Here is a 14,765-nt window from a genome sequence, read left to right as displayed (position 1 = left end):
CTGATTCTTAAATTTGAGTAGTGGTGGTGGGGGCGGCATTACCCATAAAGAACTGTACTATCAGATTACGATTTTGAAATTAGTATTTCTAGAAGTACCTGTTGCATCTTATCTGAAATATGCACAGAAAATGTGTTGGTATTTGTATTGGAATTATAGAATATACTAAAAATAGAACAGCAACTTGCATTACTCCACCCCCTCAAAATACAAAAAATAGACTTTTTTGATGTTGAACAAGAGAGCCTCAGTAGAGTTTTAATGGAGGTTTCCAGCAGACTCTGAGCCTTCCTGGAGTTACTATACATATTGTACTATGTTTGATAAGCAAATCTCAATTACATCCCAGAAGGTTGAGATGTCATTTGAATGCAACTATTATTATACAGAGTGTTGGAAATGTAACTATTACAACCCATAATCTACAGGCTGCACTCAAACATAGAGAGATTCCCTACTGTGTGGGACTGAACCCCCAGTATGCTGAGAAGATCTATGGACTTGCTAGCTATGCTGTCTCACTGGAGGACGGATTAGAGATGCGACTTAAGGGCTGCCATCCCTCATAAAGCCCACTGACAGGTATCCCTTTCTTCACATCCATGTGGCAATAAACGATACTGCCATGCACAGCTACAAAGAAATCACATGAGACTTTGAAGCTCTGGGAAGGAAACTCGAGGATTTTGGGGCCCAGATAGTTTTCTCATCCACCCTTCTGGTACTTAGAAGAGTAGTAGTAAGGGAAAGAAAAATACTGTGAAAGAATGACTGGCTATGAAGATGGTGCCAATGTGAGAGATTTGGATTCTGGGACCATGGGTTCCACTTCCTGGAAGATGGCCTGCTGGCAAGTGATGGGTTGCACCTCACAAGAACTGGGAAAAATGTGTTTGGCCACAGCATGAAGAACTTCATTAGGAGAGACTTAAACTGAATCCTAAGGAGGAGGGAGACATAAGGAGGAGGGTGATAGGAAAGATAACTACATGAACGCGGCCTTTGAATGATCATAAAACTGTATGGAGCATGCAGTCCTATCTGTATTGTGGTGAGAATATGCTCACTTCTCCACTATGCAAAGACATAAACCAGCGAAGAATTAAGCTTATTTAAGAGAAGTATGCATAGCCCACACACAGGCAATGGACTGCCCTGTTGGTTTTTTAATGTTGCTGTCTCAAATGAACTAAGGAAGCTCAGAAATGCAGCTTTAATTGAAGCAAGAGAAATTTTATGAAGCCAGTGGAGTTTGTACAAACCCATAGTTGTTACAGGTAGAACAAGGCCAATTACAAAACACACAGCATGTTTTCATACAAGTGTATGATCACAACATGGATATTACTCTCACAACATGGATATTTTTCTAAGTCAGTCTCTAACACCCACGTTCTGCAGAAGAGCAACAACACCCTAAATAGAAGAGCTACATGCCTAAATCCACAAGGAACAATTAACATGTGGGAAACATCATGACACTTACACACATCTCCCAAGGGAAACCATGTTCAAGCTGCTTGTGAAGACAACCCTGCCATTTCAAGTCAAAGCTAACGATTTTGCAGAATTAATAGACTGAGACGTCTTCCCGTATGCATGTATTCAAGTGAAATCCGAATTATGTCCATATGGGCAAAAATGAACTTAATTGTAAAGTGCCTTGATTAAGATACGCAGTGAGTGCTTATAGCACTCTGGAGCCTGCACTGATAAACAGCAATACATTGCAAAGATTGCAACAACAGTTTTTAAAGTGAATTGCCATCAACAACAACTCACTGTAAAGGTTTCAGAGGTTTGAAGGATGGGGGCCCAGGAGAAAGCTTTCTCTGGGGCAGCCCCAAAAGTGTGGAACTCCCTCACTACGGAGTTGCCTCTAGCATTAACATTATTCAGCTTCTGTCTTATGCTGAAGATAAATCTCTTTACACTGGCCTTTGACCACAGAAAAGTATTTTTGTGACTGAACTGAACATTGCTAATTAATGTATGTCTGTTGTTACAACTCTGCTTGTTTTTTATGTAGTTTTAAATTGTATTCTGTGTACCACTGTAACCCATCCTGGGACCTTAGGGTGAAGTGCAGGTAATAATTCTTAATAACAACAACAACTATTATTATTATTATTTGTATTTGTACAATTGTCAGCCTTGTGACTCCAATGAAACAGGACGGCTTCAGGACTTTTTACATTGTGCAACCTAATTTAATCCACTGACTGCATTCATCCACTGACTTCATTCATTATTTACACATGGCTTTTTGATCCACAAAGCTACCCACAGTCCACCAACGGCCTGATAAACCTCCTATTTTTGACGATTGCCTGACAGAAAGTTTGTCAAGCCCATGGCAAACCACAATTCATGGCTGGTTGGCTGTGTTTTGCTTGGTGGATCATACTCCGTGCAGGTCTGGAGTACAGAGTTTGCATCCACCAGGATTAGCAGATTACCTGCAAAAGTACAGGTCTTAAATTGCATACAAATTTTCATAAGCATGAGACAACAAAAGTGATACCTAGAGTGCTTCAAGGAGAAAAGCACTTCTTCATGTTCCTCTAACACAGAACGCATTTGAAGGCAAGAGTATTACTGCGTCCTCTTCACATTCAGATATTAAGACAGCCAGATTTGATGTGCTGACAGCTGCGCACTGCTTTAGCATCAAACAGGTAAACTATTCAGCTGGTACAGGCCAGCTGACAAGTGCTAAATAGCGCAGGAAACAGGAGAGCTGAAAATCCCTAATCCACAGACAGTGCGCACTCTTACTTATATTTAAATCTGCCAGCTAAGGTGTTTAGCCCAAAAGCAATTTAGGGCTTTTTTGTTGAAAGCCGCAATTACAGTCTCAGCTGCTAAATGCTGCAATAAACTTCCTTCACTTGCAAGATTTACATTGAACTATGGGGAAAGTCTCCTGGTTGTGTGTCAAAAGATATCTGCAGCTATCCTGTGACAAAGGCAGAAACATTTCCATCACATGAAATCTAAATGTTATTGCATGACAGCAAATGAACTGTCAGGTCCACATACACAATTGGTGATGTCCTGATGGAAGGCATCTGTCAGCATAATGGGGAGAGATGCAAGTTTTCAGTGATTCCCTCTCCCCTATACCCCCCTACACCTGTTCCAGAGTGTTCCTGAACCTTATAAAGCAGATTTGGAGGGCTGCTGAAACTGTCAGATGCCTTCTATCAGAGGCGTAGGGTTGTCTCTTGGTTAGCAAAAGTGGGTCAGAGAGCCACTCAGAGAGAGAGCCCTCAGAGAGCCTTCAGTTGCCAATTCCCTATTTTAAGCCTCTTCGACACATTAACAATTTCTCATTATGGAAGAAAACTCTATTGGGGAAAACGAAAGGGTTCCAATTTATGCTGTAAGCTTGAACAAACATCTTACAGTACCTTCAATAACTGCAAAATAGGGACACTGCCAGCTCTTGAATGTGCCAGATTTCTGGAATAAAATCAAAATAGCCAGACATGCCCTTAAGACAACTGGATTTCAGACTTCCCTAAACATCTTTTAAAATGTTCAAATAGCCTGCACAGGAGATTAAAATATGGGAATAGGTTGATTCTGCTATAAGCATGTGTTTGTTTATAGTGACTAGAAAGGGAAGCTTTTAAAAGTTTCAGGAATTGGCTTTTCTGTAGTACACTAATGTGCCATGAATAACACAGACAGATAAGTGAGGAGGTGGGCTACTAATTGACAGACTTATTTGCATACTGTCTCAAGAAGCCAACACAGAATGCTGGGGCTTTTGCAATGCAATTAAGATTCCAAACTGGTAGAAATGTCAAACATTGAAGTTCGGGTCAAAATTCAAACCTTCTTTCTTGTACACTGAAGAGATACCAGTTCCTATAAGCAGTGGTGAGATGACAGACTGCAAACAGAATTAAATCAAGCAGATCAGTTTGCACTGCAACTGCATCCACCAAAGCCTGGCATCTACAGGCCTCATTCACTGGAGCCTGGAATGGGTGGGGTTTTGTCTTTCAGTGCAGCAAGAAAGTGACCTAAAAAGCACATTTATAAGCTGTAGTCACCTGAGACAGGAAAGTTACTGAAGGAAGTACATGCCACGTCCTGAATGAAGGAGGGACTTAGATTCTTAGTGTCAGGCTGGCAAGACAAAATGTCATATGCCAAACTGAAGGAGGAGGACCCAAGTTTCTAAATACCAGGAATTTTTAAATTGCCAGCAAGTTGTAAGGATACCAGACCTAGAAAGATCTGAAAAGTTCCATACTAAATCCTTGGGCTCTACAACAGCCTTGCTCATTCTTTTATTTTTCCCAAACTTGCTGCTTCCCATTTCTTCAACAGTATCCTGTGGGGACCAAAAAAGATAAAAGCCCTGCTAAGGTCACCAATCTTTTCCCATGTTTCTATTCTAACCACCAGTCTGCACTGATCATACAATGCTCACTAAAAAAGGAAACAAAATGTATAATGGGCTATAGACAGGATTTCAAGCAACTAGCATACACTGCCTTTCTGGCAATACCTATGACCCTAATGCCCTCCAGACCAGGAGTGGGGAAACCTGCTTTCTGCTGGGGTAATCTGTCAGGGGTGCATAACAGGAGGGGTCAGGGCCACCCAAACCTCTTCTGTCATTCTTTTTCATCTGTTTCTGACACCTCTCTCACACACCTTCCCCACCCAGTAGGCTGCTGGAGGAGCAACAGATCGCTGCTGCCAGGGGCCTCAAACCAAACACTTGCAGATCTGGAGATCCACCGCTAGATCTGTTACAGTCTGTTAGAGATTCCCCCGTTTTCTCCACCCACTGAGCTCTTCCCTCCCACACACACAAGATTCGGCAAAAGGCTGCAGGTTGCTCACCCTAACTGTTCTTTCAGCCACATGGTAACTGCACATGAGCCTGTGAGAAGTCTGATAGTCTGGTTCAACAGCATGGTCCTAACAGAATCAGTATCTGAGTTTCATGGGAAAGCTCAAACAACCAGGCCCAGCTGTCATGTTTTGGTCATTTATTTTAAGTAGGCTCTCAGCCTTGCAGGGAGCTGCTCACATAGATAACTAGCTGGATGAATGTCTAAACAGCACCAATTGTGTACCTTTCCAAAGCTGTTCTTGAACCCATGAGCTCTTAAGTTGTTTCCCCATCACAAATGCTTTATAATATCATTTTTTTTCTGTTCATGAGAGCCAGTGTGGTGTATTTATTTATTTATTTAATTACATTTCTAGACCGCCCTATAGCAGAAAGCTCTCAGGGCGGTGTACAACAAATAAAATCACAATTAAAATATGAGCAAGTGTAAAAAATATAGTACAATTATAAAAACATTAAACACGATAAAAATCTGAAATAGAATTGCCATTGAGTTTATAAATTAAGATCCATATTAGGTTTAAAACATTAAATTTAAAATGTTTAAAATGCCTGGGTGAAAAGGTAGGTTTTTACCTGGCGCCGAAAAGATAACAGAGAAGGCGCCAGGCGTGTCTCGTCTGGGAGGGCATTCCATAGTTCGGGGGCCACCACCGAGAAGGCCCTAGATCTAGTTGTTGATCTCCGGGCCTCTTTATGAGTTGGGACCCAGAGAAGGGCCTTCGACGTCGAGCGTAGTGAATGGGTAGGTACATAGCGAGAGAGCCGTTCCACCAGGTATTGCGGTCCGATGCCGTTTAGGGCTTTATAGGTAAGAACCAACACTTTGAATCTGGCCCGGAAACATATCGGTAGCCAGTGCAGCTGCGCCAGGACAGGTGTTATATGGTCAAATTTCTCTGTCCCAGTGAGAACTCTGGCCGCAGCATTTTGCACTAGCTGAAGTTTCCGAACCGTCTTCACAGGCAGCCCCACGTAGAGTGCATTACAGTAGTCCAATCTAGAGGTTACCATAGCATGGATAACTGAGGCGAGATTCTCCCTGTTCAGATAGGGTCGTAGTTGGGCTACCAGCCGAAGCTGGTAGAATGCATTCCGTGCCACCGAGGCTACCTGAACCTCAAGTGACAGAAGCGGATCTAATAAGACCCCCAAACTACGTACCTGCTCCTTTAGGGGGAGTGTAGCCCCATCTAGGGCAGGTCGAACGTCAACCATCTGGGCAGAGGGCCCTCCCACCAACAGCATCTCAGTCTTGTTAGGATTGAGTTTCAGTTTATTAGCTCTCATCCAGCCCATTATCGCGGCCAGGCAGCGGTCTAGTACATCAACAGCCTCACCTGACGAAGATGAAAAGGAGTAGTAGAGCTGCGTATCATCAGCATATTGCTGGAAACGCACTCCAAAACTCCTGATGACCTCACCCAGCGGCTTCATATAGATATTAAAAAGCATGGGGGACAGAACTGAACCCAGCGGGACCCCATATTGGAGTACCCAGGGACTCGAGTAATGTTCCCCCAGCATCACCTTCTGGAGACGATTCCCGAGATAGGAGCAGAGCCACCGCCAAGCAGTGCCTCCCACTCCTAAATCCGTAAGTCGCTCCAGAAGGCTACCATGGTCGATGGTATCAAAAGCCGCTGAGAGATCAAGGAGAACCAACAGAGTTACACTCCCTCTGTCTTTCTCCCGACAGAGGTCATCATACAGGGCGACCAAGGCCGTTTCTGTACCAAACCCTGGCCAAAAGCCCGATTGAAATGGGTCCAGATAATCAGTTTCATCCAAGAGAGCCTGGAGTTGGCGAGCGACCACACGCTCTAGGACCTTGCCCAGGAATGGAACATTTGCTACCGGCCTATAGTTGTCCAAATTATCAGGGTCCAAGGAGGGTTTTTTTTAGGAGCGGTCTCACCACCGCCTGTTTCAGGCAGGGTGGGACCACTCCCTCTCGTAAAGAGGCATTAATCACCTCCTTGGCCCAGCCGGCTGTTCCATTCCTGCTAGCTTTTATTAGCCATGAGGGGCAAGGATCCAGAGCAGAAGTGGTCGCCCGTACCTGTCCAAGCACCTTGTCCACATCCTCGAGCTGTACCAACTGAAACTCATCCAATAAAACAGGACAAGACTGTGCTCTGGACACCTCATTAGGATCAACTGCTACAATAATGGAGTCAAGGTCCCGGCGGATGTTCATGATCTTATCACGAAAGTGTCGCGCAAACTCATTACAGCGGGCAATTGATGGTGTTATTGCGTCCTGGGGACCAGAGTGTAAAAGTCCCCGGACAACTTTATAAAGTTCCGCTGGGCGGTTAAGGGATGACTGAATAGAGACAGCAAAGTATTGCTTCTTTGCTGCTCTCACTGCCTTCACATAGAGTTTGGTAGAGACCCTCACAAGTGCATGATTACAGCCGTCGGGAGTTCGCCTCCATTTGCACTCAAGCCGTCTCCTTTCTTGCTTCATCACTCTTAGCTCCGGGGTAAACCAAGGAGCCAACTGAGCTCTGCAACGGAGAGGGCGCACCGGGGCGATCGTGTCAACTGCCCGGGCCATTTCTGTATTCCACAGCGTGGCCAGGGTTTCGACAGGACCGTCAATTCTATCAGCCGGAAAATTCCCTAGAGCCTTCAGAAAACCCTCAGGATTCATTAGTCTCTGGGGACGGACCATCTTAATTGGTCCTCCACCCTTGCAGAGGGGAGAAGACAATGTGAGTCTAAACCTTAATAGGCGGTGATCTGACCATGACAAAGGAATAGATGTAAAATTCCTCACTCTCAGATCACCATCCCCTAATCCAGTGGCGAAAAACAAGTCCAGAGTGTGCCCCAACACATGCGTAGGGCCAGTAGCAAATTGAGACAGCCCCATGGCTGTCATGGAGGTCATGAAGTCCTGAGCTGCTCCAGATAAAGCGGCCTCAGCAAGAATGTTGAGATCCCCCAATACCAAAAGTTTGGGGGAACGCAACAATAGATCCGAGACCACCTCTGTCAGCTCAGTTAGGGAGGCTGTTGGGCAGCAGGGTGGACGGTACACCAACAGTATTCCCAGTCTGTCTCGCTGACCCAACGTTATGTGCAGACACTCTAGACCATTAGCCACCTGGATAGGGTGCCTAACAAGAGGGATGGAACTTCTATAGATCACAGCGATTCCCCCTCCCCGACCCTCGGATCTACCCAGATGCTGAACCGAATACCCAGGTGGGCACAACTGGGAGAGATTAATACCTCCCAGATCGCTCACCCAGGTCTCGGTAATACATGCCAGATCGGCCGCCTCATCCACAATTAGGTCATGGATGAGGGAGGTTTTATTATTTACCGATCTGGCATTGAAAAGCAGCAACTGGAGATCCGAGGGTTGGCTGATAGAACTACCAGCAATCCTGTGGGTGTGGGGAGGACCAGAACACGTCACAGCCACCAGTTGTCTGGGGCGAGTTCCCCTTAACTGGCATGTCCTACTCACAGCGCCATACCTCCCATTACCCATCACTACACTAATAGGTGCCCCCTTTGGTCCTCCCTCCCACAACACTGTCCTCTCGCCCAGGCACATAATAAAAATAAAATAAATAATAAAACTCATGGCATATACAAACAATCACACACTCACTCATACAACCCACTCATACATTCAGACAACACAGCAGCATCCGAGGTGCTTCAGCAACCGGCAGTAGTAGTGTAGTGCTTAAGGTGGACTACGACCTGGGAGACCAGGGTTCGAATCCCGACATAGCCATGAAGCTCACTGGGTGACCTTGGGCCAGTCACTGCCTCTCAGCCTCATGAAAACCCTATTCTTAGGGTTGCCATAAGTTGGAATCGACTTGAAAGCAGTACATTTAATTTTTTTTTGTTCACATACCTGAAGATGGAACCACAAGAATGAACCTCTTATCTTCCCATAACACCACCTCAAATAGTGAAGTAATGGCTAGAGCAGGTATGCGAAATCTCCAGACTGTTTGACATCCATTCCCACCAGCCCCATTCAGCAAGGTTAATTGTCAGGGATGATGGGAACTGCAGTTCAACTCATCTGGAGGGCCACAGGTTTCCCATTATGTTATGTTTTATAGTGTGTTTTATTTGTTTATGTTTTAACATTGTATAAGTCACTTGAGGACCTTTGGGTGTCAAGCAGCTAATAAATCTAATAAATAATACTGGGCTACAGAAAGGGTTCAAATAGTTCCCTCACATTACACAGTATATACTCCCAATATAAAAACTAATTTCAGAAACAGAGGCAACCTGCCATGGGGAATTTGCAACAATACTTTTGGAAAAGACAAATCAGTTTGAAAAGCAGTAGAAAAAGAGATCAGACTGGAAAGAAAAAATGAAATGGCCTGCCTTCAAGTCGATCCCGACTTATGGCGACCCTATGAATACGGTTTTCACAGTAAACAGTATTCAGAGGGGGGTTACCATTGTCTTCCTCTGAGGCTGAGAGGCAATGACTGGCCCAAGGTCACCCAGTGAGCTTCATGGCTGTTTAGGATTCAAACCCTGGTCTCCTAGGTCACAGTCTACCGCTACACCACACTGGCTCTCAACTGGAAAGAAGACCATCTGAATACGTCACACCACTGAGAGCATGCCATCCTTTCTCCAAAACAGGAAATGGGCAACTACTCAAATACATTATTCCTTAAAACTAATCATCATCATATAACTGAGAACAAAATGTGGAGTTTTCCTTATATTCGTATGAAATGGAAATCCTAAGCCACGTTTGAATATAATGTCACGTACATAAGATCACACCACTACACTAGGTTCTCACTGAGCACTGCTACCTTTTTAGTTCCAATAAGGAAATAGTCAAGATCACTATGCTGACATGAGGAGCTGCTTCATACCAACATACCTCCATGAGGAAGGAAATCTACATAGCCCTGTTTTTCAGTGGTTAACATGTTGCAAAACATATCACGTTCCTTAAATCAGGAGTAGGTCAGAAGGTCAAGCGGGATCTATTGGGTGTTTTCAGCAAGGATTTCAGGCTCTCAAATGTTAAGAACAGCAGTAACAAAATGATTTTCCCCACCTAAATTAGGCTGCTGAAAAAGCTAACCATGAGTGTACTTTTATTAATGTTAGGACTGCAAGCTCAGTCGAGGCCTGAAAACTAATTAGGAATGTGCTCAGAGGCACAGTATTCTTTATTTCTAACAGTATGTCTTTTGCTCCCACTTCTGTTTTGGTAAATCTTGACGTTCCAATAAAAAAGTAGAGCCAGCCAAGTCCCAAGTCTGTCCACACCAGCTTTAAATAACTCAAAACCAGTATATAAAAGTTAATACCTTAGTCAGGCCCATCTAAAAGTTTGGAGGGGCACCCAAAAAGTGAGAGGCAGGAAAAATTTCTGTAATAAATTTAATTATTTGAAAAAAAAAGGGAGAGGACCAGAAAAAAATGCCCCTTCTTGACTACAGGCTTGTCCCTAGTACCTAGCATAGACTGTGGCAGAAATGGGGATTCTAATTGTAGGGGTGGTGGGAGAGATCTGCCATTTTTCCACACCAACATATTGATGGGAATACAGCAAGGCCAGTGTTTTTAGCCTTGAAACCTACCTTGGTCTACCTAGGCCTTGGTTTGACAATAAGGCATTACCTACTCTCGCCACCAAAAGCCAGTTAAAATGAACACATCTGAAATCATTTCTGTAGAGATATGCAAGGCTTTTGGCAAACTTCTGTGGCGAAAGGGCATCTCCCAGTTGACGGTATTAAAGGATAACCAGTCCACAGCTAACAAGCTTGAACAGCAGTGTGCTGCTGTAGAATATAGCTATAGATTATAGTTGCCCAAGAGTAAAAAAACTGGCCAGGTTGGTGTGAGCTTTCACAACATACCTGGTTTTGAGCCTCAAGAAAACCACATCACACAATTAACAGTAACTCCAGATCTGTCCCCAACAGACACTCAACAGGGATTTGCAGGGATTTCCCAGATAAGAATACTTGGATCATACATGCGTTTGCTGCCTTCACAGTCCACCACTTCTACTGCAAAATCATTACAGCTAGAGCAGCCATCCGACTAAAGAAAGAACAGTCAATTAACAAGGTTTTTTCAATTAAATCTGAATTTAAGAGTACCAATGCAGATGTCACAGCAGGCCTCAACTCTTTCACTTCACACCAACAAGGAAAAGCCTCTTCTAGGATGAGGCCTGCAGTGACAGCATATGTGAATGGACTAACTAGGGCCATAGTTAGTAATTGGTTAAATTACTCCGGTAAAATCTTTTGATTAGCTAAGAAAGGGAGCCACAAATTCATCAGGTAGATTTACTGAATTCTGAAAATCAACAACTATTAACAACTAATCTACCCGATCAACTAAACAAGAAGCTCTAAATTACAACTTGCACCCACAGACGGGCCAGGGCAGATTCCGTACCCTAGCGACAGAGTGTGCCCCCACCCTCTTTCTTTAAGGGAGCCACTTCACACATTTAGCAGCCATTCATCAAGTACGCAATAATCCAGCGTTGGAAAAAAAAAAGGCGGACCTGCAGGCGTGAACCAGACCACACTTTCCACTTTGGCCGGGGGTGGGAGAAGATAAGAGGGAAAGGCTTCAAGCGTTTCAGGTGCACGCCCAAGCAAACATGTTGGGCGTCACGTGTGAAGAGACACTTTAAGTCAGACAAGAACCGGAGCCCCACCCGATCCGACCCGACCCCGTTTTGCCCAAGAGGCAGCATCCCCACACTCGTCTCACCAGGGGAGTAGAGCTCGGCAAGCTCTCGGGCTCCAGCGTGCTGAGCTCCCCAGCGGGGACCCACGCCGTCGGGGTCTTCCTGGGCAGCTGACGCAGCGGCCTCCGCCTCGGACACCGCCCCATCGGGCTCGCTGCTGGCTCCAGCCGCCCAGCGTTGGGCGCACTCGGCCATGGCCCCGGCGCGGCCTCGCTCCTCTTCTTCGTCCTGCTCCTCTCGGAGATCTGCCGCGCCTTGGAGCTCCGGCCCCGCTACCGCTCGCGCCCCAGCGCCGGGAGAGCCGCCTGGCATCAGCGACGAGGGCGGCGGTAGCGGCAGCAGCATCGTCCGGCAACCCGCCCAAGGGCCAGTCGCCGCTCGCGGCTCGCCACCTCTTGCCCTACCGAAAGAGGGAGGAGCCGCCATGCCGGACCACGCCCCTCCCGAGGAGGAGCCGACCAATCAGAGGCGCTGCGCGCGTGGCGTAGCCGGCCAATGGCGTCAGAGCGAGGTGGACGGACGTCTCGGGTCGGCAGTTTAAGGCTCTGCCCACCCCTTTTGCGAAAGGAGCGGCAAGGAATGTCTGGGTTCCTTCTGCCCACTTCATTGAGGGAAGAGGGCGGTGTGGCCGGTGTGCAGTCACTGGCTCCACGCTGGAGAGAGCCGCTGTACGCCTAACAACGAGCGAGGTGTACCACAGACTTTAGGGTGAGGCAACGTAAACTGTAACAGTTAATCCAGAGGAGTGGTTGTAGTGTTGTTGTTCTTTAATAATAAAAAGGTGTTGTTGTTGTTATTAATATGATTCAGTTAAATTTATATCCCGCCTTTCCTCCCTGAAGGAGCCCAGGGTGGTAAACAAAAACACTTCTAAAACATCTTAAATCAAAAGACTTTAAAATATATTCAAACAAAACATCTGTAAACACAGTAAAACATCCCACCTTTAAAAGCATCGTTTAAAAAAGAAACCGCTTTAAAAACATCTTAAAAAGCAGTTCCAACTCAGACGCAGACTGACTGTCAGCCGAGTTGCTGTGTTGTTAAGTCTGTTGCAGCAAAAACAACAAAGAGTCTTGTGCCCCCCTGAAAGCTAACAAGGTTATTATGGCATAATCTTTCGTGGGCTACATCTCACTTCATCAGATGTATGAAGTGTTATCCTGAGTTTACACGTATATAGGCACACTGTTTACTTGGGGTGGGAAGTGAGATTGTAAAGGGATCAGAGAAATGTACAATGGGCAGATAGTGTCCAAATATGAGGTATTTAAGTAATTGTGTTATGGCTATTGTATGAGCTGCTTTGGTCCTAGCCATGGAAAAGTGGCCTATAAATAAATTGAACTAGTATATTACACAGCACACGCAGAGACACTTTTGGCACAAGCTTGCCTCTCTGTAGTTTTACTTGTGTGAGATGCCATAAAACTCTCTTTGGAATAACAAAACAACCCTTTGTTATTCTGGTTTTGAAATTCTTCCATATAAAAACTTTTTGTTGGTTTTTCTTTTTGCTGTAACAAAATTAGTGTTTTTTTGCTTTGTTATTCCAGTTTTTAAATTCTGCATGTTTCCAAAACCAACATCTGTGGTGGTTCTTTTTGGCCAAATGCCTGCTCTAGCCTTCCCCAACCTGATGCTCTCCAGCTGTTTTAGACTACAAGCTGATGGGAGTTGCAGTTCAAAACTGCGAAAGGGTACCAGGCTGGGGAAGGATGGTCTATGTAAGAGCTTAACACCAGTTGAAAAGTTTTAATCCATGGAACCAAATACTGACTGTTACTAGTAAGCAATTCCTGTTGAGTAAATTCCATTAAATTTGGTGGATCTAATGAACAAATTGAATTGGAACAGACTGTACTTGTACTTATTTTTATATCCCGCCCTTCCTCCCAGTAGGAGCCCAGGGCGGCAAACAGAAACACTAAAAACATTCTAAAACATCATAAACCAGAAACCAGAACCTTGAAGTTAGACCAGTAGCTAATGGACTGCCAGCGCAATTCTTTCAGCAGTGGGGTGACATGCTGGCGATACCCTGCCCCAGTGAGCAGTCTTGTACTTGGGAGCATAGAATTTTGGAATAACCATGCCAAGGATTGTGTTGCATGAGTGTTGCACACTTTTATTCCTAGCTTACAAATTCTACATCGATTGTGTAGTTAAACTACCCTAATACCTCAGTTAAGGAATCCTCCAGGAGCTAAGCTCCTTTCAATGAAGGCTTTTTTAAAGATGAAACTGATTAGATTTGCTTTGCTATGGATAAATGTTCAAGCCTGTGCCTTGGCTGGAAGGTGAAACTGACTAGCCTGTGTCTTTGCTTTGCTATCAATAAACTGAAAAGCCTGTGCCTTTGCTTTGCTAGAATGAAACTAACAAGCCTGTGTGTTTGCTTTGCATAAAAGAGACCTCTTGCTTTCTCCCAGGTCTGGGGAAGGATTCAATATGATTCAAAGGGGGAGGGGGAGGAAGCCCGTGTTTAAGCTGCCCCTACCATCTATGAGCAGGTGTAGGAACCTATCCCTGTTCTTTCCATGTTATTCCTACCTCTGGTGCCAAAGTTTCTGTTAAAGAAGTAATGTCCAAGAATGCATCTACTGAATATTACTGTACATTTGTTTGTTTGTTTGTTCTATTTTATTTATATCCTGCCCTTTCTCCCATGGCAGCTAACACCTATTTCCACCTACACTATAAAAAGAATCCGAGTTTCAAAGGCTTGCAACACATTTTAAAAATGAGTTGGCCTAACAAAAACACCCCACTCTGTATTTTGTTTTCTTTTCGTCTCATTCAGTTGGGCTATCATAGCAATTCCTAAATCTAGATTAGCTGCATGATAAGTGAGGTCTAATCTCTCTAAAGATTTCTTGGTTGGCTTTCTCTTACTGTTCAAATAACAAGGTTCTAATTCAGTAGACACCAGAGATTATGTAGGCCAATCTTATCCTTGAGAGTCCACGTTAGTCCTTCTAAGTTCAGTTGGACTGACTTCCACATAAGTGTGCATGAGATCCTAGCTATAAGTAGCCATGATGGCTACACTGTTACGAAATCTCCATGTTCAGAAACATGAGAACATAGAAAGTTGCTTTATATTGAATCAGACTATTGGTCCACGTTGCTCAGTATTGTACGTACTGA

General features: G+C 44.7%; 1 protein-coding gene across 2 annotated transcripts in view; it reads right to left on the bottom strand.

Annotated features, from left to right (window-relative positions):
- The window catches only part of PEDS1 (plasmanylethanolamine desaturase 1), a 41,904-nt gene extending 29,835 nt beyond the window's left edge, over positions 1 to 12,069 (bottom strand). Inside the window, exon 1 of one of the 2 annotated variants that reach the window (XM_061631314.1) lies at positions 11,639 to 12,069. In XM_061631314.1, the coding sequence (XP_061487298.1) occupies positions 11,639 to 12,041 (403 nt within the window). In that variant the 5' untranslated portion in view covers positions 12,042 to 12,069. The remainder of the gene's footprint in view (positions 1 to 11,638) is intronic. The other variant, XM_061631313.1, reaches the window with a different exon arrangement.
- Between the last annotated feature and the right edge of the window lie 2,696 nt (positions 12,070 to 14,765).

The sequence above is a fragment of the Rhineura floridana genome, chromosome 6, assembly GCF_030035675.1.
Source record: "Rhineura floridana isolate rRhiFlo1 chromosome 6, rRhiFlo1.hap2, whole genome shotgun sequence".
NCBI lineage: Eukaryota > Metazoa > Chordata > Lepidosauria > Squamata > Rhineuridae > Rhineura > Rhineura floridana.
This window is presented reverse-complemented; position numbering and strand designations above follow the sequence as displayed.